The sequence below is a fragment of the Hyla sarda genome, chromosome 7 (genome assembly GCF_029499605.1).
Source record: "Hyla sarda isolate aHylSar1 chromosome 7, aHylSar1.hap1, whole genome shotgun sequence".
In the NCBI taxonomy this organism is placed as follows: Eukaryota; Metazoa; Chordata; class Amphibia; order Anura; family Hylidae; genus Hyla; species Hyla sarda.
This window is the reverse complement of record NC_079195.1, coordinates 202188203-202210340: the sequence shown is the minus strand read 5'-3', so window position 1 is coordinate 202210340 and position 22138 is coordinate 202188203. Positions and strand designations below refer to the sequence as shown.

Sequence of the window (22138 nt, the reverse complement as noted above, 5' to 3'; positions counted from 1 at the left end):
TATGTGACACCTTGACAATGAGACCTTTATGTAGCCATCAGTTGGGACTGAACCAGCTGATATTAATCTGCACTGACAAGGGGCTGGATTGCTTTTTAATTACTTATAGATTTCAGCTCTTGTCTCGGCTTTCTATGCCTTTTTGCACCTTCATTTCTTCATGTGTTCAATACTTTTTCCCTGTGTCATTTCACATATTAAACATAACTTAATTTATGAGCTTATTGTTTAGGTTTCTTTGTATGTAAAAATTACTCTAGTTGTTACCAACATCTGGTGAACATTTCATGTCAATAGCACCTTTAGGCAAGGATTCCACTTGTTTTTTTTCCTGCGTTTTTTTCACAGAAAAAAAAACGCCAGAAAAAAACGCCAGTGCAATTTCCTGTGTCTGACGTTTTTTCTGGCGTTTTGCATTTGAGTTGACATTGCATTTTTGGCCCCTTTGGCATTTTTTTTTTCAAAATATGTTAGGTACCAAAAAAAAAAAAAAAAGGGATGCAGTAGGGATGGGAAAAAATTTCTTTAAGGAAATGTAATTTTTTTGCAATTAACGTTATTTAATTTTTAATAAAAAGTGTGTGTCTGTTTCACTTTTTTTCAAATTTTTTTTTAGGTAGTACACTACTTCCAGCATGGAACAGACTGTTCCATGATGGGAGGAGTAGTACCTGTACTAATAGACATATGGCCCCAGTTGTCAATCCTGACACCCGATGCGATTGTCCATGATATAGCAGAGATGCGGAGCGGCTCTATACAGCGCTGACTCCGACCGGCCAGTGATGTGAATAGAACATCGCTCATTCATTTTTTCCGCCCAGAGTGGGGATTTGCCGGATGGTTGCAGCCAATCACAGCTCTCAGCGGGAAATATGAATGAGTGATCTTCTATTCATATTACTGGCTGAAGTATAGTGCAGAGATGCGGAGCACAGGAGAAAGCCATTCCGCATCTCTGCAATAGATAGGACGATTGCAGTGGGTGTCAGGAGTGACACTTGCTCTGATCTGTCTATAACTGCAGGTACTACTACTCCCAACTAGTGTTGCTCACGAATATTCGCAATTCGAATATTATTCGCGAATATCGCATATTCACGAATTCGCGAATTTCGCGAATATAGCGCTATATATTCGTAATTACGAATATTCGTTTTTTTTTTTTTTTTTTTCACAGTACACATCACAGTGATCATCCCTCTCTGCTTCCTGCTTGTGTGGTGTAAAGAAGGCTGTAATACTACTGTGTGAGACTGGCGTCCGAAAATTCGCATATGCGAATTTTCACGTATGTTGATTTTGTATATGTTAATATTCACATATGTTAATTTTCGCATACGCGAATGTTCGCATATGCGAAAATAAAACGAGAATATAACGAATATTCGTCCATATATTCGCGAATATTCGCGAATTCGAATATGGCCTATGCCGCTCAACACTACTCCCAACATGGAGCACACACTGCTCCATGTTGGGAGCTGTAGTACCTGCAGTTAAGTACCTGTATAATGAATAGATGCGGCGGCCGCTCTTCTATGGTCCCCTGCACTGACGTATATATACCTATTCATATTTCCCACAGAGAGCTGTGATTGGTCAGATGGTTCCAGCCAATCACAACTCTCTGTGGGAAATAGGAATATGTGTATATATACGTCAGTGCAGGGGACCATAGGAGAGTGGCCGCATCGGGCGATCTCTCATTTAGTACAGGTACTACTACTCCCATCATGGAACAGTTGGGAGTACTAGTACCACCTAAAAAATAAAGGAAAAAAAAGTGGAAAAAACACACACACACTACATTTTTATTATTGTCGGCTATATTTTTAGTGCCCTGCCCGCACACATAAATTACTCCTTGTTTAAAGATTAATAAAAAAAAATTTATAGAAAAGATAAATTTCGTTAAATACAAAGGTATCTCCTTCACTTTCTTCAATCCAAAAAAGAATAAAAATCACCTGCAAAAACGCCAAAGTTAAAACCCACATGGCGTTTTTCTTGGTGTTTTTTTTTACTTCCATAGACTTCTATGGGAAAAAAATGCCACAATTTCAGGGAAAAAAACGCCATAGGCTCAACATGCTGCCATTTTGCAAAACCGCCAAGGAGCTGAAAAACGCCAAAAAAGAGTGAAAAAACACCAAAAGGATTTAAAAAAAAAACGCCAAACTAAAAAACGGCAAGTGGAAAAATAATTTTGCGATTTCTCATTGATTTACAGCTAACATCTGGCCGCAGTGTTTTTTGGTCGAAAAAACGGCATGCGGCAGAATTGGTGTTTTTTTTGGTGTTTTTCCCCCCGAAAAACAAGTGGAATTCCAGCCTTAGAAATATATTTAGTGAGAAAAATGGTGAAGTCTTCAATACTTATTAAACCTGCTGTATGCTCTGCTCAGCCAAGTGTGCATGTGTTCTGAGGACAGGGGAGTAAGATACTGTAAGGTTACTCTAGGGGTAGTTCATCTCCTTTTAGAACAAAAGGATCTAGTACGGAAAAAGTAACCTGCGCAATCCTTCTGTTCCCTAAAGAGTCAGGAGGTCACCATATGTATTAGATGGTTTTCTGTTCTTGACTAAATAAGTGGATTTGTCCTACAATAAAGGGGTTATTCAGGATTAGAAAAAACTGAGCTAATTTCTTCCAAAAACAGCATTGCAGTGTGGTATTGCAGCTCAGTTCCACTGAAGTGAATGGAGTTACATTTTCATACAACACATGACTTGAGAACAGGGGTGATGCTGTTTTCAGAAGAAATTAGCTCTGTGTTTTTATTCCTGCATTATTCTTTAATCCAATGTGTATTTTTAGGGTATGTCCAGATGAAAAAAAATCAGCAGTGTGTTGTGCTGGGTCTCTTCATCCTATCACCACAGGCTGCTCTATAACCCCCTTCTCTCTGTTTTTGGGTGCGTTCCCACAGGGCGTATGCGCAGCGTATTTGACGCTGCGCAAAATTTATGGCTGCAGCGGGAAATACGCTGCGCATTCCTCGCTCTCTATCCACACAGGGCTTTCCGCCAGCAGCCCTATGTGTGCAGTAAGTTTTGGAGGCGGGGCCGCGCGTCACAGACACGCTGGCACACGGCCCCGCCTCCAAAACTCACTACACACATAGGGCTGCCGCCGAAAAGCCCTGTGTGTATAGTGAGCAAGGAATACACAGCGTATTTCCCGCTGCTGCCGTAGATTTTGTGCAGCATCAAATACGCTGCGTATACGCCCTGTGGGAACGCACCCCTCATGCGGCTGTCTGACAGGACAGGAGTGAGCATAGAGGAGTGCTAGTCCTGCCCTCACTTCCTGGACTGTGTCCCTGACTGTGCTTTCGCTGGGAAAAAGATGATGCTGCAGTCAGACCGGATTATGTTCTGGATGGTATGGGGACCCCTAGTGGTCTTTTTTTTTTTTTTTTTATAGGCCATGATTTCTACAAAAAGGAGATACATTTTTTTATGGAGTATATTAGAAAGGTTAATGATTTATGAAGATGTACAACATATAAAAAGTCATTGATTGTGACAATGCCCATTTAAATTTTGTGGAGCCTTACTAGTTAAAAGGGGTACTCCGTCCCTAGACATCTTATCCTCTATCCAAAGGATAGAGGATAAGATGTCTGATCGCGGTGGTCCCGCTGCTGGGAACCCCCACAAATTCTCCTGCAGCACCCCGTCATCTGGTGCACGGAGTCAACTTCGCTCCGTCGCTGATGACTGACGATGCAGGGGCCGGAGGCTCGTGACGTCTCAGCCCCGTCATTGTGACATCACGCCCCACCCCCTCAATGCAAGTCTGTGGGAGGGGGCATGGCGGTCATCAGGCACGGAGCAAAGTTTGCTTTGTGCACCAGATGACAGGGGATGCTGCAGGAGAATTCACGGGACCCCCACGATCAGACATCTTATCCCCTATCCTTTGGATTAGGGATAAAATGTCTAGGGGCGGAGTACCCCTTTAAAGGGGTACTCTGGTGGAAAACTTGAATTTTTTTTTATCAACTGGTGCCAGAAAGTTACACAGATTTGTAAACTATTTATATGAAAAAATCTTAATCCTTCCAGTGCTTATTAGCTGCTGAATACTACAGAGGAAATTCTTTTCTTTTTGGAACACAGAGCTCTCCGCTGACATCATGACCACAGTGCTCTCTGCTGACATCTCTGTCCATTTTAGGAAGTGTTCAGAGCAGCATATGTTTTCTATGTTTTCTATGTCCTACTTGGACAATTCTTAAAAAGGACAGAGAGGTCAGCAGAGAGCACTGTGCTCATGATGTCAGCAGAGAGCTCTGTGATCCAAAAAGAAAAGAATTTCAACAGCTAATAAGTACTGGAAGGATTAAGAATTTTTAATAGAAGTAATTTACAAATCTGTTTAACATTCTGGCACCAGTTGATTAAAAACAAAAACAAGTTTTCCACCGGAGTACCCCTTTAAATACCGTGATACATGAATAAAACTTTCTTTAGCTTAGCCGATTTATTGTGCTGATTTCTTTCAATGCATTTTAAAGTGCTAATGACAATAATGCACCATTGTATAGGCCAGTGGTTTCCAAACTGTGGCCTCCAGATGTTGCAAAACTACAACTCCCAGCATGCCCGGACAGCCAACGGCTGTCCGGGCATGCTGGGAGTTGTAGTCTTGCAGCATCTGGAGGCCACAGTTTGGAGACCTCTGGTATAGGCTAATAGGCATTCAGTATGTGCTCTTGTTTCTGCAGCGTGGGGGCACTGGTGGGCTTATCCATAGCGGCGGTGGTCCTGCTGGCCTTTATCATCACCGTTTGTGTTCTCTGCTATCTGTTCATCAGTAACAAGCCTCACAACAAGCTGGACACTGGGCTGAGCCTACAGACCACAGGTGAGCCGAGAATTGTTCCATTTCTGGGCATTGAGCCATCTGCATACAGTATGTCCTTCATAACAGAGAGAATACAGAACAGCTTTGGGCTTTATAGCCACTATTTCCTTAAAAATGCATGAAATAATAAACATTTACAGAAGGTTCTAATACATACCTGATAAAGCAATTTTGTATTGGATATAAGTACAGAGCAAGCTCGAAAAGATATGACAGTCGAAATAGTATAGGACGAGTAAAGCTAAAAGAAGATAATTTTTTTTCTTCTTATATAGTGCAGCATTCACTATTATTAGAAAATAATGTAGAAGTTTTTTATATGCCTTGTGCTTACCTGTTTTATCGAATGGTGGCAGGCATGGTTTCTCAGCCATTCCTGATTGCAAATGCATCACTGAAAAGGCATGATCCTCTTTCTTTGGGTGGGGTGTTTGATCACTACACCTGTCTTTGGGTGTGGCGTTTGATCACAGCACCTAGTCATCTAATCAGACTGGCAGTCACCCAAGTGAACTTATTAAAATCATAAGGTGTCAGCTCACACTACATGCAGTTTTGAAGTGTTTTCTTATTCAAAATGTATTTTTTTCAGGTGTTTTATAAAGATTTAAAGTCTGAAAGGCTGTGTCCGCACTCTGTTTTTACTGTATTTGGCTGTTACTACTGTGATTTTCCATAATTGCTGTGAAAATGACAGCTTTTTACATTGATTTGCAGTTTTGTAAATCCCATAGAGATAGTAGATGAAGTTGGGAGGGGATGGATGATAAAGGGTTAAAGGGGAACTACCGTAGAAAACTTTTTTTTTTTAAATCAACTGGTGCCAAAAAGTTAAACAGATTTGTAAATTACTTCTATTTAAAAATCTTAATCCTTCCAGTACTTTTTAGGGGCTATGTACTACAGAGGAAATGCTTATCTTTTTAGATTTCTCTGTTGTCATGACCACAGAAAGCACTGTGGTCATGACATCAGAGAAATCTAAAAAGATAAGCATTTCCTCTGTAGTACATAGCCCCTAAAAAGTACTGGAAGGATTAAGATTTTTAAATAGAAGTAATTTACAAATCTGTTTAACTTTCTGGCAACAGTTGATTAAAAAAAAAAAAAAGTTTTCCACGGTAGTACCCCTTTAAGGTTAAGTAGGTGATGATGTCATCCTGTAGTCCACAGGAAGTCAGAGCCAGATCTAACATCCTGTTCTGATACACTTAGCATTGGAAAGTTTGGAGAGTCAGACTGGTGATCGCCTTATGGACTGTGGCTCCTATCAGCAGTCGGGGACCCACCGGTAATGGCGGACATTAGCAATCATACTGATATTTGCCATTAAACCTTCAGATGCCATGATCAATACTGTTGTGAGACTAATCTGACCACCCACAGCATGATCGCGGGGGTCCACTGAGTCAAGATGGCGTCCAGAGCTCCACTCACCTGCTTCGGGGCTGCTCTGGTGATCGTCTTGTATAGTCTGCCTTCTGGCAGACTATACAAGTAAAGCACTGATATCACTGATCACTGCTATGCCTATGTATAACACTGAATAGTAAGAGCAATAAATAGATTGCTATAAATAGTCTCCTATGGGGATGAAAAAATGTATATAAAAAACAAATAAACAGTGATTAAAAGTAAATGTGAATAAGCCCCACGCCCAATAAAAATGAAATCACCCTCCTTTTCTATTTTACAAATAGATAAAATGCAAAAAAAAAAATATTTGGTTTGATTGCGAGCGGAAATGTCCAAGCTATTAAAAACTAATATTAATCATCCCATACGGTGAATGGCATTAACGTAAAAAAATACTAAAAGTCTAAAATTGCTGATTTTTGGTCAATTCACTTACCAGAAAAATAGGAATAAAAAGTGATCAAGAAGTCACATATGCGAGAAAGCGGAAATGTTAAAAACTACCGATCACGGCACAAAAAATGATTCCTCATACAGCTATATGCCTATATACAGAAAAATTAAGAAAAGTCAGGATAGGGAAATTTTAAAATACTTAGGGAGAGATTTATCAAAACCTGTCAAGAGGAAAAGTTGCTGAGTTGCGCATAGGAACCAATCAGATCGCTTCTTTCATTTTTAACAAAGCCTCTGCAAAATGAAAGAAGCAATCTGATTGGTTGCTATGGGCAACTCAGCAACTTTTCCTCCGGACAGGTTTTGATAAATTTCCCCCTTAATTTTGTTGAAAAAGTTTGACTTTATTTAACCCCTTAAGACTTTTAAAAATCATAACCCTTTCAATTTTGCACCTAAAAATCCATATGATGGTATAATGTCCCAGTACAGGACATGGTCCTGTACTACCCTTAGGCCCTGTCAGGTTGAGACCATCAGTGATCTGGGGGCTGCCCTGCAGGGTCTCCCCTGTTGTTCTGTAATGTTGTGTATATCACTTTAATACCTAGACAGTATCCTTTAGTATACGTAGTACAAAGGACCTGTGGCAGGTCTCAAGGACCTGTATAAGTCTGTCACATGTCATGTTATGCAGTCACATGATTTGTTGTCGCATGTTCTCCCAGAGAGTACCAGCTTAACCTATGACCCGCAGCTTAACCAATGGGCTTTAGTCCAGCCCCCCCACTTTATAAAGGGGCGGCCATTACAATTCACTCTCTTTTGCTGCAAGCAGCTCTTGTACCATCAGTCTTTACTGAGACAGCAACCACCAGAGATCTCAGTGCAAGTGATCAGCATCTGGAAGACCCCAAAAGCTACAGTCATTCCAGTAAGTCTCAAGTCTATGTCTGCTGTCACTGAAACTAGTCAAGTTGTTACGCCTAGCGCTCCGGGTCCCCGCTCCTCCCCGGAGCGCTCACGGCGTCTCTCTCCCCGCAGCGCCCCGGTCGGTCCCGCTGACCGGGAGCGCTGCACTGTCATGGCCGTCGGGGATGCGATTCGCACAGCGGGACGCGCCCGCTCGCGAATCGCATCCCAGGTCACTTACCCGTCCCGGTCCCCTGCTGTCATGTGCTGGCGCGCGCGGCTCCGCTCTCTAGGGCGCGCGCGCGCCAGCTCTCTGAGACTTAAAGGGCCAGTGCACCAATGATTGGTGCCTGGCCCAATTAGCTTAATTGGCTCCCACCTGCTCCCAGACTATATCTGATCACTGCCCCTGCACTCCCCTGCCGGATCTTGTTGCCTTGTGCCAGTGAAAGCGTTTAGTGTGTCCAAAGCCTGTGTTACCTGAACCCTTGCTATCCATCTTGACTACGAACCTTGCCGCCTGCCCCCGACCTTCTGCTACGTCTGACCTTGCCTCTGCCTAGTCCTTCTGTCCCACGCCTTCTCAGCAGTCAGCGAGGTAGAGCCGTTGCTAGTGGATACGACCTGGTTGCTACTGCCGCAGCAAGACCATCCCGCTTTGCGGCGGGCTCTGGTGAACACCAGTAGCCTCTTAGAACCGGTCCACTAGCACGGTCCACGCCAATCCCTCGCTGACACAGAGGATCCACTACCTGGAAGCCGAATCGTGACGGTAGATCCGGCCATGGATCCCGCTGAGGTGCCGCTGCCAAGTCTCGCTGACCTTACCACGGTGGTCGCTCAGCAATCGCAGCAAATTGCCCAACAAGGACAGCAGCTGTCGCAGTTGACCGCCACGTTACAGCAACTTCTGCCTCTGCTACAGCAGCAACCATCTCCTCCGCCAGCTCCTGCACCTCCTCCGCAGCGAGTGGCCGCTCCTAGCCTCCGCTTGTCCCTGCCGGACAAATTTGATGGGGACTCTAAACTCTGCCGTGGATTTTTGTCTCAGTGTTCCCTGCATATGGAGATGTTGTCGGACTTGTTTCCTACAGAACGGTCTAAGGTGGCGTTCGTAGTAAGCCTTCTTTCAGGAAAGGCCTTGTCTTGGGCCACACCGCTCTGGGACCGCAATGATCCTGCCACAGCCACAGTCCAGTCCTTCTTCGCTGAAGTCCGGAGTGTCTTCGAGGAGCCAGCCCGAGCTTCTTCTGCCGAGACTGCCCTGTTGAACCTGGTCCAGGGTAATTCTTCAGTGGGCGAGTACGCCATCCAATTTCGTACTCTTGCTTCCGAGTTATCATGGAATAACGAGGCTCTCTGCGCGACCTTTAAAAAAGGCCTATCCAGTCGCATCAAGGATGTGCTGGCCGCACGAGAGATTCCTGCCAACCTGCAAGAACTCATCCATTTGGCTACCCGCATTGACATGCGTTTTTCTGAGTGACACCAAGAGCTCCGCCAGGAAAAAGACTTAGATCTCTGGGCACCTCTCCCACAGTATCCGTTGCAATCTACGCCTGGGCCTCCCGCCGAGGAGGCCATGCAAGTGGATCGGTCTCGCCTGACCCAGGAAGAGAGGAATCGCCGCAGGGAAGAAAATCTCTGTCTTTACTGTGCCAGTACCGAGCATTTCTTGGTGGATTGCCCTATCCGTCCTCCACGTCTGGGAAACGCACGCACGCACCCAGCTCACGTGGGTGTGGCGTCTCTTGGTTCTAAGTCTGCTTCTCCACGTCTCACGGTGCCCGTGCGGATTTCTCCTTCAGCCAACTCCTCCCTCTCAGCCGTGGCCTGCTTGGACTCTGGTGCCTCTGGGAATTTTATTTTGGAGTCGTTTGTGAATAAATTCAGCATCCCGGTGACCCGTCTCGTCAAGCCGCTCTACATTTCCGCGGTCAACGGAGTCAGATTGGATTGCACCGTGCGTTACCGCACAGAACCCCTTCTGATGTCTATTGGACCCCACCACGAAAGGATTGAGTTATTCGTCCTTCCCAACTGTACCTCTGAGGTCCTCCTCGGTCTGCCATGGCTCCGGCTTCATTCTCCCACCCTTGATTGGACCACCGGGGAGATCAAGAACTGGGACTCTGCCTGCCATAGGAAGTGCCTCTCCCCCCCTCCCAGTCCCGTCAGGCAAGCCTCAGTGCCTCCTCATGGCCCCCGTCCTGGTGTCACACTGCCCCGTGCCAGGCTTCGCCCTCTGCCCTCCCTCCCCATTCCCACTCCTGCTGTGCTGCCTGCCGTTGAGGAAACCCTCCATTCTTTCCCGGTGTCCTCATCCCAGGGGAGGCAGTTACCGGACAAAGAAAAGGGGAGACCTAAGGGGGGGGTACTGTTACGCCTAGCGCTCCGGGTCCCCGCTCCTCCCCGGAGCGCTCACGGCGTCTCTCTCCCCGCAGCGCCCCGGTCGGTCCCGCTGACCGGGAGCGCTGCACTGTCATGGCCGTCGGGGATGCGATTCGCACAGCGGGACGCGCCCGCTCGCGAATCGCATCCCAGGTCACTTACCCGTCCCGGTCCCCTGCTGTCATGTGCTGGCGCGCGCGGCTCCGCTCTCTAGGGCGCGCGCGCGCCAGCTCTCTGAGACTTAAAGGGCCAGTGCACCAATGATTGGTGCCCGGCCCAATTAGCTTAATTGGCTCCCACCTGCTCCCAGACTATATCTGATCACTGCCCCTGCACTCCCCTGCCGGATCTTGTTGCCTTGTGCCAGTGAAAGCGTTTAGTGTGTCCAAAGCCTGTGTTACCTGAACCCTTGCTATCCATCTTGACTACGAACCTTGCCGCCTGCCCCCGACCTTCTGCTACGTCTGACCTTGCCTCTGCCTAGTCCTTCTGTCCCACGCCTTCTCAGCAGTCAGCGAGGTAGAGCCGTTGCTAGTGGATACGACCTGGTTGCTACTGCCGCAGCAAGACCATCCCGCTTTGCGGCGGGCTCTGGTGAACACCAGTAGCCTCTTAGATCCGGTCCACTAGCACGGTCCACGCCAATCCCTCGCTGACACAGAGGATCCACTACCTGGAAGCCGAATCGTGACACAAGTCCTGCATATAGACAAGTCAAGTTCAATCTAAAGTCAAGTTAATTACAAGTATATTGGTCCAGCAAGCTGCGAGGTCCTTCTGGGTCCTGGCCACCTCTCTGGGAAATCTGGCCTTAGCTGTGAAGATAATTACATCTGTTTTATACTCAGTAAAGCCTCCGTTTGACCATAACTGGTTGTGGACTCTCTATTTCACTACTAGCAACTGGGACGTGTGGTGTTCTGGAACCCTAAAACGACACTGGCGTCACGAACACTAGGGGTTAACAATATCTTGCCCCGGGGTTAATACCATCTGATCCTGTTACCTACACCGCTACATTTGTGGTCCCGCCATACACCCGTGGGTCACCACAAAGGCTTTTTTTTGGTGCCACCAATTCTTCTTTGTAATGACATCAATCATTTTACCCAAAAATCTTTGGCGAAACGGAAAAAAAAATTCATTGCGCGACAAATTTGAAGAAAAAATGCCATTTTGTAATTTTTGGGGGCTTCCGTTTCTACACAGTAAGTTTTTTGGTAAAAATCACACCTGATCTTTATTCTGTAGGTCCGTGCGGTTAATATGATATCCTACTTATGTAGGTTGGAATTTGTCGTACTTCTGGAAAAAAATCATAACTACATGCACAAAAATTAATATGTTTAAAATTGTCCTCATCTGACCCCTATAACACTTTTATTTTTCTATGAACAGGGTGGAATAAGGGCTAATTTTTTGCGCCGTGATCTTAAATTTTTATCGGTACCATGGTTGTTTTGGTCGGACTCTTTAATCGCTTTTTATTAATTTTTTTTATGGTATAAAAGTGACCAAAAATACGCTATTTTGGAGTTGGAATTTTTTTTAGGAAGGGGTTAAATCACATAAACTTTTTTTAAAACTTTTTTTTTGCAGTGTTATAGTCCCCTCTAGGGGGTGTAACATTGCAAACATTGATTGCAGGCACTGTTCAATGCATTGCCATAGGAATGCATTGATCAGTGACTTCTGCACTTGATTGCTCAAGCCTGGATTTCAAGCTGGGAGCAATCAAACTCCGATCGGACATCCGGGAAGAAGGTAAGACGCCTCCTGCTGTCCTCTCAGCTGTTCGGGACACCGCGATTTCACCACGGCGGTCCCGAACAGCTTTGCTGAGCTAGCTGGTATGGATTTCTCCTGTTTTAGACGCCGTGATCAACTTTGATAGTGGTGTCTAAAAGGTTAATACTGGACATCAGCCTGATCGGCAAAGTCCGGTATTAGCCACGGGTCCCGCTTGCTGATAGCAACCGGGACCCTGCAGATACGAAGCGCGCTCAGCTTCTGAGCGCGCTTCACAGATCGGGAGCCGGCCACGGACGTAAATATATGTCCGTGGTCGTTAAGGGGTTAAAGGCAGTACAATAATAGAAAATCATGTGATCATGGATGTCATTTTAATCATTTTGACCCACAGAATAAGGAGAATATGTAAATTTCACTGTAAGGTGTACTGCGTAAAAATGATAACCACCAACATTTTAGAATTGCGTTTTTCTTTTCACCTTTCAGCTACAAATAATAATTTTTTTGGTTGTGCCGTACATTTTTATAGTAAAATGAAAGGTGACATTACAAAGTACAATTGACTTATGTCTCTTGGAGCAGTAGAGCAGCGGTAGAGGATATCCACATCAATGTGGAGGAGATATATGTAATGTAATGTCTTGTTACAGGCCTAGAGTATGACAAAGTAAGTACAGTGGTCCCTCAACATACGATGGTAATCCGTTCCAAATGGACCATCGTATGTTGAAACCATCGTATGTTGAGGGATCCGTGCAATGTGTAATATAGTGGTCTACAACCTGTGGACCTCCAGATTTTGCAAAACTACAACACCCAGCATGCCCGGACAGCCGTTGGCTGTCCGGGCATGCTGGGAGTTGTAGTTTTGCAACATCTGGAGGTCCGCAGGTTGAAGACCACTGGTATTGGAGGTTATACTCACGTGTCCCCGCTCCTCCGGACCATCACCGCTCGTCACCGCTGCCTTTGATGTCACCTTCCATCGCTGTCGCCACGTCCCCGGGGTGTCCCCGACGCTCCGCTAAGGCCTCTGCTTCCCCTGCACCCTCGCTCTCCGTCGCCGCCATCACGCCGCTACGTACGCCGCTCCTATTGGATGACGGGACGGCGTGCGCAGCGACGTGATGACGACGATGGAGAGCGCCGACGATGCAGGGGATCCCGAAGAGGACGCGCCGGAGCCCCGAGGACAGGTAAGTGATCGTCAGCGGACCACACGGGGCACCGTAAACGGCTATCCGGTGGCAGCTGAAGCAGTCTGCGCTGCCGGATAGCCGTTTATGCGATGGCCCCGACATACAAAAGCATCGTATGTTGGTGCTGCCTTCAACATGGTCTCTGAGAGGCCATCGCATGTTGAAATGATCGTATGTCGGGGCCATCGTAGGTCGGGGGGTCACTGCACCGAGCTATTTATGCAGATAATGACATATATGTTCACGACTGGATATATACTACATACTGTATTAATGAACTTGTTGGCATTTGTCATATGCTTTATACTTGACTATTTACCTATAAATTCCTATTCACTTTATTGATTGTCACTTCAGATTGATTCCCATGTGACTCATTAAGAATTCTTTTGAACTTTAATATTGATGTCTTAGGGTCTATTCCCACAGCAGAAATTCCGCCTCAAATTACCGGGGTACTCCACTGGAAAACATTTTTTTTTTTTTATCAAGTGGTACCAGAAAGTTAAGCAGATTTGTAAATTACTTCTCTTAAAAAATCTTAATCCTCCTTATCAGCTGCTGTATGCTCCACAGGAAGTTCTTTTCTTTTTGAATTTCCTTTCTGTCTGACCACAGTGCTCTCTGCTGACACCTCTATCCATTTTAGGAACTGTCCAGAGTAGGAGCAGATCCCCATAGCAAAGCTTTCCTGCTCTGGACAGTTCCTGATATGGACAGAGGTGTCAGCAGAGAGCATTGTGGTCAGGCAGAAATGAAATGCAAGAAGAAAATAACTTTCTCTGTAGTATACAGCAGCTGATAAGTACTGGAAGGATTGGGATTTTTTAATAGAAGTAATTTATAAATCTGTTTAACTTTCTGGCACCAGTTAATTTAAAAGAAAATGTTTTCCAGTGGAGTACCCCTTTAAAGTCCATAGACTTCTATGGGATTCCGCACTCCCAATCACACTTCTGAATTGAAGTGCTACATTGGAGTGTAGAATAGTGTTGCTCGCGAATATTCGCAATTCGAATATTATTCGCGAATATCGCATATTCGCGAATTCGCGAATTTCGCGAATATAGCGCTATATATTCGTAATTACGAATATTCGTTTTTTTGTTTGTTTTTTTCTTTTTTCTTCACAGTACACATCACAGTGATCACCCCTCTCTGCTTCCAGCTTGTGTGGTGTAAAGAAGGCTCTAATACTACTGTGTGAGACTGGCGTGCGGAAATTCGAATATGCGAAAATTAGCATATGCGAATTTTCGCACATGCGAACTTTTACGCGCGCTAAATTTTTGTATGCGAATTTTCACATATGTTAATTTTCGCATACGCGAATCTTCGCGTATGCGAAAATAAAACGAGAATATAACGAATATGCGAATAGTCGCGAATATATACGAATATTCGTCCATATATTCGCGAATATTCGCGAATTCGAATATGGCCTATGCCGCTCAACACTAGTGTAGAATCCCTTAGAAGTCTATGGGTTTTAATTTGAGAATTTTGCCGTGTGAATAGACCCTTATACTATAGGCCATTAGCATCTAGTTGGTGGGTGGTCGGACACCAATACAGTGCCAAACATTAGTGTTGCTCGCGAATATTCGCAATTCGAATATTATTCGCGAATATCGCATATTCGCGAATTCGCGAATTCCGCGAATATAGCGCTATATATTCGTAATTACGAATATTCGTTTTTTTTTTTTTTTTTTTTTTTTTTTTTTTCTTCACAGTACACATCACAGTGATCATCCCTCTCTGCTTCCAGCTTGTGTGGTGTAAAGAAGGCTGTAATACTACTGTGTGAGACTGACGTGCGAAAATTCGCATATACAAAAATGCGCATATGCGCAAATTAGCATATGCTAATTTTCGCATATGCGAATTTACGCGCATGTTAATTTTGTATATGCCAATATTCACATATGGTAATTTTCGCATGCGCGAAATATTCGCATACGCGAAAATAAACGGGAATATGACGAATATGCGAATATTCGCGAATATATGACGAATATTCGTCCATATATTCGCGAATATTCGCGAATTCGAATATGGCCTATGCCGCTCAACACTACCAAACATATGCATTGTCCCTGGGAGAGGTGTGGTGCAAAGTCCTCTGGTACTTGGAGTGTCCCTTCCTCAGCTGCATAAAGGTCACAGATGTCACAGGGAGGTTGGCCAAAATGTTCTCCTCGGAGTTACCACAAAGCTTATGGTATATAGTCTATATCCCCTGAAGCTCTTCCTATTACCATTGTCCTGTCTGTATGGAAGGCCTGTGATGTTGAACATGCAATGTAAACGAACCAGACTCAAAGGGTATTGTAGCATAATGGGTACATTTTAGTGAACATCTTCCCATCTTCCTAAAACTGTATCTGAGATAGATGATGGCACTAAAGGAGTTAACCTGTGTGGAGTGTAGATGCTAACTTAAGCAGTTCCTTAGATGGTAAAATCTCTGAAGACTTTGGAATATTCTGTAGGTTGGCTGACTGCTGGGACCCACTGCAATCTCCTGCACGGCACCCTGGCTTTCCCCAGGAAGGGAGCGTGTTGATGCCCCTCCATATATTTCTATTGGAAAGCTGGAGATATTTCCGTCTCTCCCATAGCAGTGGGCGGTCCTGACCAGAGACTAACAGCTATCTCTTTATGCACTGAGGCTGTCAGTCAATAAATGTGACCGCCCATTGGACTCCCAAGCCCTGTATGACCAAAGATTTCAATCAAAAAGTTACCGGTTTTCCTGAATCTTTTCCCCTAAAATATATATCAATCTTCTCAGCTTCTATTACTTTATAACATGATGCTGGTGAATTGGACTGCATTTTCACGGTGACAGGTTCTCTTTAAAGGGTAGCTCCCGTCATCCTATATATTTTTTTTCTGTCCCTGCCTATTGCACATCTATCCCTAACCCCCTCCCTGCTTTTAATTTTATTTTTTTTATATATTAAAAATAACTTTTTGTCTGCCTGGTAGTGTGCTCGCTACCAGGCAGACTTTCCCAGCAGGCACCACGTCACTGATGCCTGCTGGGGCCGACTTCCGCCCTTAGTTCATCTACACAGGGTGCCTCCAGCTGTTTCACCACTACAACTCCCAGCTTGCCCTGACATCTATTGGCTGTCAGGGCATGCTGGGAGTTGTAGTAGTGAAACAGCTGGAGGCACCCTGTGTAGATGAACTATAAGTTAGTGCCATGCGGCGCTACCCCGTTCCCTCCGTCACACCGCTATTTCCCCCCCCCGCCCGCACACCGTTCCCTCCGTCACACCACTAATCCATGGGTAACAGGTTTGCAAAGTATTTAGACTATATCTAGTCCCTACACGAGCAGTTCTGAACACATACAACATTTGTTAACTGTTTTTTTTTTTTTTTTGGGAACAGTTTGGGTGTTTTCTTTCCTCTCTTCCAGTATGAGGATTAAATGATTTTTTGGGGGGATATATGCTGTAAGTGAGTTAGTGAATACCCTATATGTTAAAGGAGATCTCCAGCAAAAAATGACTTATCCTCTTAACCAATGGGGCCCCCCGGCGATCACCCGGATGGGACCCGGAGCTCAGTGAGGAGCGCGTGCTGCATTGAATTTGTAAGGAATCCTATAGAGAAAAAAGTTTATTCCTTGAAATAAAATGTATATGGGAGCATAGAAGAGGGCCTATTCCCCCTTAGGGATTGAAGTTTATCTTCCTTATACAGTAGATCCTATGATAAGTGAACAATGAAAAGTTCGGAAACTTTCTACTTTGCATCTTGTATAACCCACTCCAAGGTTCCAGACTTTGACCCCAGAACAGAAGAATTTATTCCCCCTCTATTCCTTTTCCGTGACTCTGTAAAATAAAGAATTCCTGCACACATTGGGGGGTATTTATCAATTTTGCCTGTTGACAGTTTCTTTTTACCCTTTTTTTTTCACTTTGCTTTTCGTGGACATGCAACAAATTTATCATTTGGTGCAAGTTGTTAGTAATTTTGGCTCAAATGTTGAAATCAGCTGTTCACAGCGCCATTTACACAGAACTTACCACCACAGAGGACGCGTATTTTACCCTGTAGAGCAGCCATTTCGTAGTCCCTCCTGTAGTGTTGAGCGGCATAGGCCATATTCGAATTCGCCATATTTAGCGAATATATGGACGAATATTCGGCATATATTTGCTAAATTCGCATATTCGTAATAGTCGTGTTTTATTTTCGCATATGCGGAAGATCCGCATATACGAAAATAAATTCGCATAAAAAAAAAAAAAAAAAAAAAAGTCTATGCGAAAATTTTTAGCATAAGTGAAAATTCGCACATACGAAAATTCACACATACGAAAATAAGTATGAGCGTGAATTGGCTATGCGAAAATTAATGTAATGAAAAATTCGCATATACGAAAATTAGCAGGCGAAAATCTATTTATGCGAAAATTATCATATGCGAAAATTATCATATACGAAAATTATTTTATGTGAAAATTAGTATAAGCGTAAATTGGACATGCGAAAATCAATGGAAGGAAAAATTCGCATATACGAAAACTAACAAGCGAAAATAAATCTGAAAATTAACATATACGAAAATTTGTATAAGCGTTAATTCGCACATACGAAAATTCTCGCACACAAAAATTACTTTATGCGAAAATTAGTACAATCGTTAATTGACTATGCGAAAATTATTGCAAGTGAAAATTCACATATGCGAAAACTAACATGGGCGAAAATTAGTCTGCGAAAATTTGCGTGTGCGAAAATAGCTGTTAATTCGCATACACGAAAATTAGTATAAGCGAAAATTAGCACATGCGAAAATTCGTCACCGCTGCCCTGGATGTCGCTCCATCGCTGTCGCCATGTCCCCGTCGCTCCGGAACGTCTCTGCTGCCGGCCGGGTATCCTCGCTCTCCGTCGGCGCCATCACGTCGTTACGCACGCCGACGTACGTACGCGACGACGAGGAAGGAGAGCGCCGGCCATACAGGGGATCCCTGAACGGAGAAGACACCGAGGAGGCAGGTAAGGTCCCTCCTGGTGTCCTGTAAGCACTAACCTGGCTATTCAGTGGGGCTGTTCGGGACCGCCGCGGTGAAATCGTGGCGGTCCCGAACAGCCCAACTGAAAAGCCGGGTTAGTGTCATTTTCCCTTCAGACGCGGCGGTCAGCTTTGATCGCCGCGTCTGAAGGGTTAATACAGGGCATCACCGCGATCGGTGATGTCCTGTATTAGCCGCGGGTCCCGGCCGTTTATGGCCGCAGGGACCGCCGCGATAGGGGTGTATTCGCCGTATGAGACGCACCAAATTTTTCCCCCAGTTTTGGGGAAGAAAAAGTGCGTCTTACTTCTATTAACAAATCTTAATCCTTCCAGTACTTATCAACTGCTGTATGCTACAGAGAATGTTGTGTAGTTCTTTCCAGTCTGACCACAGTGCTCTCTGCTGACACCTCTGTCCATGTCAGGAACTGTTCAGAGCAGAAGCAAATCTCCATAGCAAACCTCTACTGCTCTGGACAGTTCCTGACATGAACAGAGGTGTCAGCAGAGAGCACTGTGGTCAGACTGGAAAGAACTACACAACTTCTTCTGTAGCATACAGCAGCTGATAAATACTGATAAGGATTAATAGAAGTAATTGACAAATTTGTATAACTTTCTGGCACCAGTTGATTTGAAAACATCTGTTTCTACCGGAGTACCCCTTTAAAGGTAGTCTTACATATATGTTAAGCTGTGTAAATAAAAAATTGGGTCATCATCATTTCAGAGGTGGACTTGACACTTTTTCCATAATTCATGACATATCTCAGGCCACCATGTTCTCTGAAGGAGTCGGAAAAAGGATCCGTGAAGTTGTTGCTCCTCTTGTCGGAAGAACAATTAGCGGATACAAGATTCGGAATGATAATTAGGGAATTAATATTCTGTTGTGGAATAGGATTAATGAGAACTCGTGTCTCAGCACAATATTTCCTAAAATTCCTAATGAACTAGTTTAATCCTCCAACCCCCTGGTGAGTCTATAAATACTGAGCGGATTCTCGGGGCTATTAAAGCTTGATCTAAGATCTTCTTTCACACTTGAGATCCACTTGTACATGCTAACTTTGTAATGGATGTGTCTATCCTTCTCAGGAGAATCCTTCCTTATAGAGTTGTTGTTACTATCAGTCCTGAAGGACGCACAACAGGAGTCTATGTCATCTTCCTATTATGTCTGCTTCTTGGATACGGCTCCTCTGCAGTTGCGCACATTCTGAAATAATGTCTATTGCTTATTGCACAGCTGTGAAGTCAAGGTTGATTTTTTGCATTGGGCAACTATTTGTAAAGAATTGTATTATTTTTTTGTATTAATACTTCATGCGTATTTGAAAAGCAATGAACTGACTCACTTGGCAGGTCCAGAATGGCTGGGGATAAACGGAATAATTGGTTACAATGCCAGGTTATGAGTCAAGGATGGTTACCATAGAGTAAAATTCTGCACCTCTAAACAAAGCTAACGTGGTGTGCCATGGGGTGTGAAGGTGAGGTGTATGGGACAGATGTTGTAGCCCAGGGGCAGATGATATTAACCCCTAAATGGTTTTCCAGGGCCAGGGTGTGGTTTTCCCGATAACCCGAACGGTAGCACCGCTAGTCCTAGTTAGGCAGGGCAAATAAGAGTCCAAGGCCAGGTCAGGGTTAACGGTAGCTTTACTGAGGTAGACAGATGGTAACAGTCTTTACAGCTAGGCCAGGATCCCAGAGAGGTGACCAGTAACACAGAGGATCTCGCAGATTGCTGGGACTTGCAGTTACTTGGACAGATTTTAGGACAGCCACGCTGACTATAATAGACTTGACTTGACTGAGGGTAATGACAGCAGACAGAGATGACTTGACTTACTGACTTGTGGCTGTAATTTAGGCTTGAGGCCTCCAGGTGTGCAGGACATTGGCTCTGAGACATCTGGACTAGACTTGACCTCAGCAGAGAATCATAGCAAAAGAGGCAGATTGAAGCTCCTCCCTTCCTTATAAAGGGGGGCTGTGCAAGGAGCCCATAGGTCAAGCTGCAGGTCACCTGCTTAGCTGGTGCTCCCTGGGTAACAAACATGTGACAACAACATCATGTGACTAACTCAAAGGTAATTTATACATAATACACCTAATATACAGAAAATACAATGGGGGAGACACTGCAGGAGAGCCCCTAGGACACAGAGGGACTCAACCTGAAAAGGCCTAAGTACTGTATGGGACCATATCCCATACTGGGACATCACACTAAGTTTTAGGATGCTGGTGAGGGTGAAGGACATGCTAAATCTCAAGGCTGCCAGTAGTAAAAGACAGTACTGTATACATAACAGTAATACAGCACACACAATACAGCATACACAAAGGGGGCATTAAAGGAGTACTCCGGCAAAAACTAACTTATCCCCTATCCACAGAGATAAGCAGCTGATCGCAGGGGGGTCCGACCACTGGTGCCCCCCGATATCACCGGGACGGTACCAAGGCGCTCTCAGTGGGGAGCAGGTGTCATCTACCGGTAGACGGTACGCACTTTATTCATTTCTGTGGCCACCGATGATGCCCGAGAGCTGTACTCGGGACTTTTCAGCGCTCAAAAAGGAATTAATGTAGCACGTGTCGGCTGCAGCATGCACTCCTCGCTGAGCACCAGGGTCCCGACCCAGTGATCGTGGAGGCCCCAGCGGCCGAACCCCAGCGATCAGCTACTTATCCCCTATCCTGCGGATAAGGGATATGCTAATTTTTTATATCTATCTTTTAATATCTCCTTTAAGTACATGGAGCATAACTTGAATAACTTGAATTTGTCCATAAATTAAAACATAGTTGTACTATGTTTTTTATCACAATTTTTTATAGATGTGTGGTGGCCCAGTACAGGAGGTGTTACCCCGAATTCTTGCTGCCCTGTCAGGCAGCCTCCCTTCAGTGTCCCCTGGGCACCCATGTAAATATGTTTATTATGTATTATACTGTGCAATGTGTGAAGAAAGCGTTGTCACTTTAAGACTGTTTACCATGTGAGTTGACATGTGATTGTTACCCAGGAGGTATCAGTGACCAGGTGACTTAAGGGTGACCAATGGGATCCGCCCAGAGCCTCCCCCATAAAAGCCCTGGGTGGAGCCTCTGCTCTCTCTCTTGCTTCCTGCAGAGGTCCAGTCAAGTCGTGCCCAAGTATGTGTCCAGAGTCATAGGAGGCCTCAAGTCCAGTCTGCAGCAACAAGCTACAAACCTACAAGTAATCCACAGTCACAGTCTTGTCAGTCACAGTCATCATTTGTCAAGTCAACATGGCCTGTATTAAATTAACCCCATCTACTACAAGTCCCAGCAAGCCCTTAAGGTCTCTGAGTCACTGTCACCTCCGTGGTCCCTGGCTAAACTCTATAGACTTTTCCACCTGTCTAACCTCAGTAAAGCTACTGTTATCCGTAACTTGGCGTTGGAATCATTATTGCCCCCGTGCCTAGCCCAGGATCCAGTGGTATACCTTCGGGTGGTATTGAGGATAAACCACGCCCTGGCGTCACGAAAACAAGGGGTTAATGCCATCTACCCCTAGGGTAATTCCATCTGCCCTTCTTTTTTACGTTGGGAGTTTCTTGTGGAACTGCACTAGTTACACTACATAAGATTAGCATGTATTAATTGAGGCTGCATGTCTGCCTAATATAAATATCCTCTCAGGCTTAAGTCAGAAAAATACTGAAAAAACTAGAGGTGCCATAAAACATAACGTTTAATAAATCTATGTTACAAACCACTAAAAAGAAAAGGCGCGTCGCCAAGATAGTGACAAAGGGGGAGATTTATAAAAACCTGTGTAAAGGAAAAGTGGTGAAGTTGCCCATAGAAACCAATCAGATCACTTTCATTTTGAAAAAGAGACCTGTAAAAAATGAAAGAAGTGATCTGATTGGTTGCCATGGGCAACTGCACCACTTTTCCTCTACACAGATCTTGATAAATCTCCCCCAAAGTATTAATAAAATTATATACAATTGGACCTATCCAGTGGTCTCAAAATTCAGCATTGACACAGTAAATCGCAACACGTTCCAAAGAAAGGCTGAAGGGGCAGGACGGCGGGTGACTGCCCGGGAATCTCTTGGCGTCCTGCCACTGCAGGGCCACCATGTTCTATTGGACCACAAT

The 22138-nt window shown here is 44.7% G+C and overlaps 1 protein-coding gene across 1 annotated transcript in view; it reads left to right on the top strand.

Annotated features, from left to right (window-relative positions):
- Positions 1-22138, top strand: part of SHISAL2A (shisa like 2A) — a 122292-nt gene that overhangs the window by 33922 nt on the left and 66232 nt on the right. Inside the window, exon 2 of the mRNA XM_056532227.1 lies at positions 4737-4876. Coding sequence (XP_056388202.1) covers positions 4737-4876 — 140 coding nt within the window. The remainder of the gene's footprint in view (positions 1-4736; positions 4877-22138) is intronic.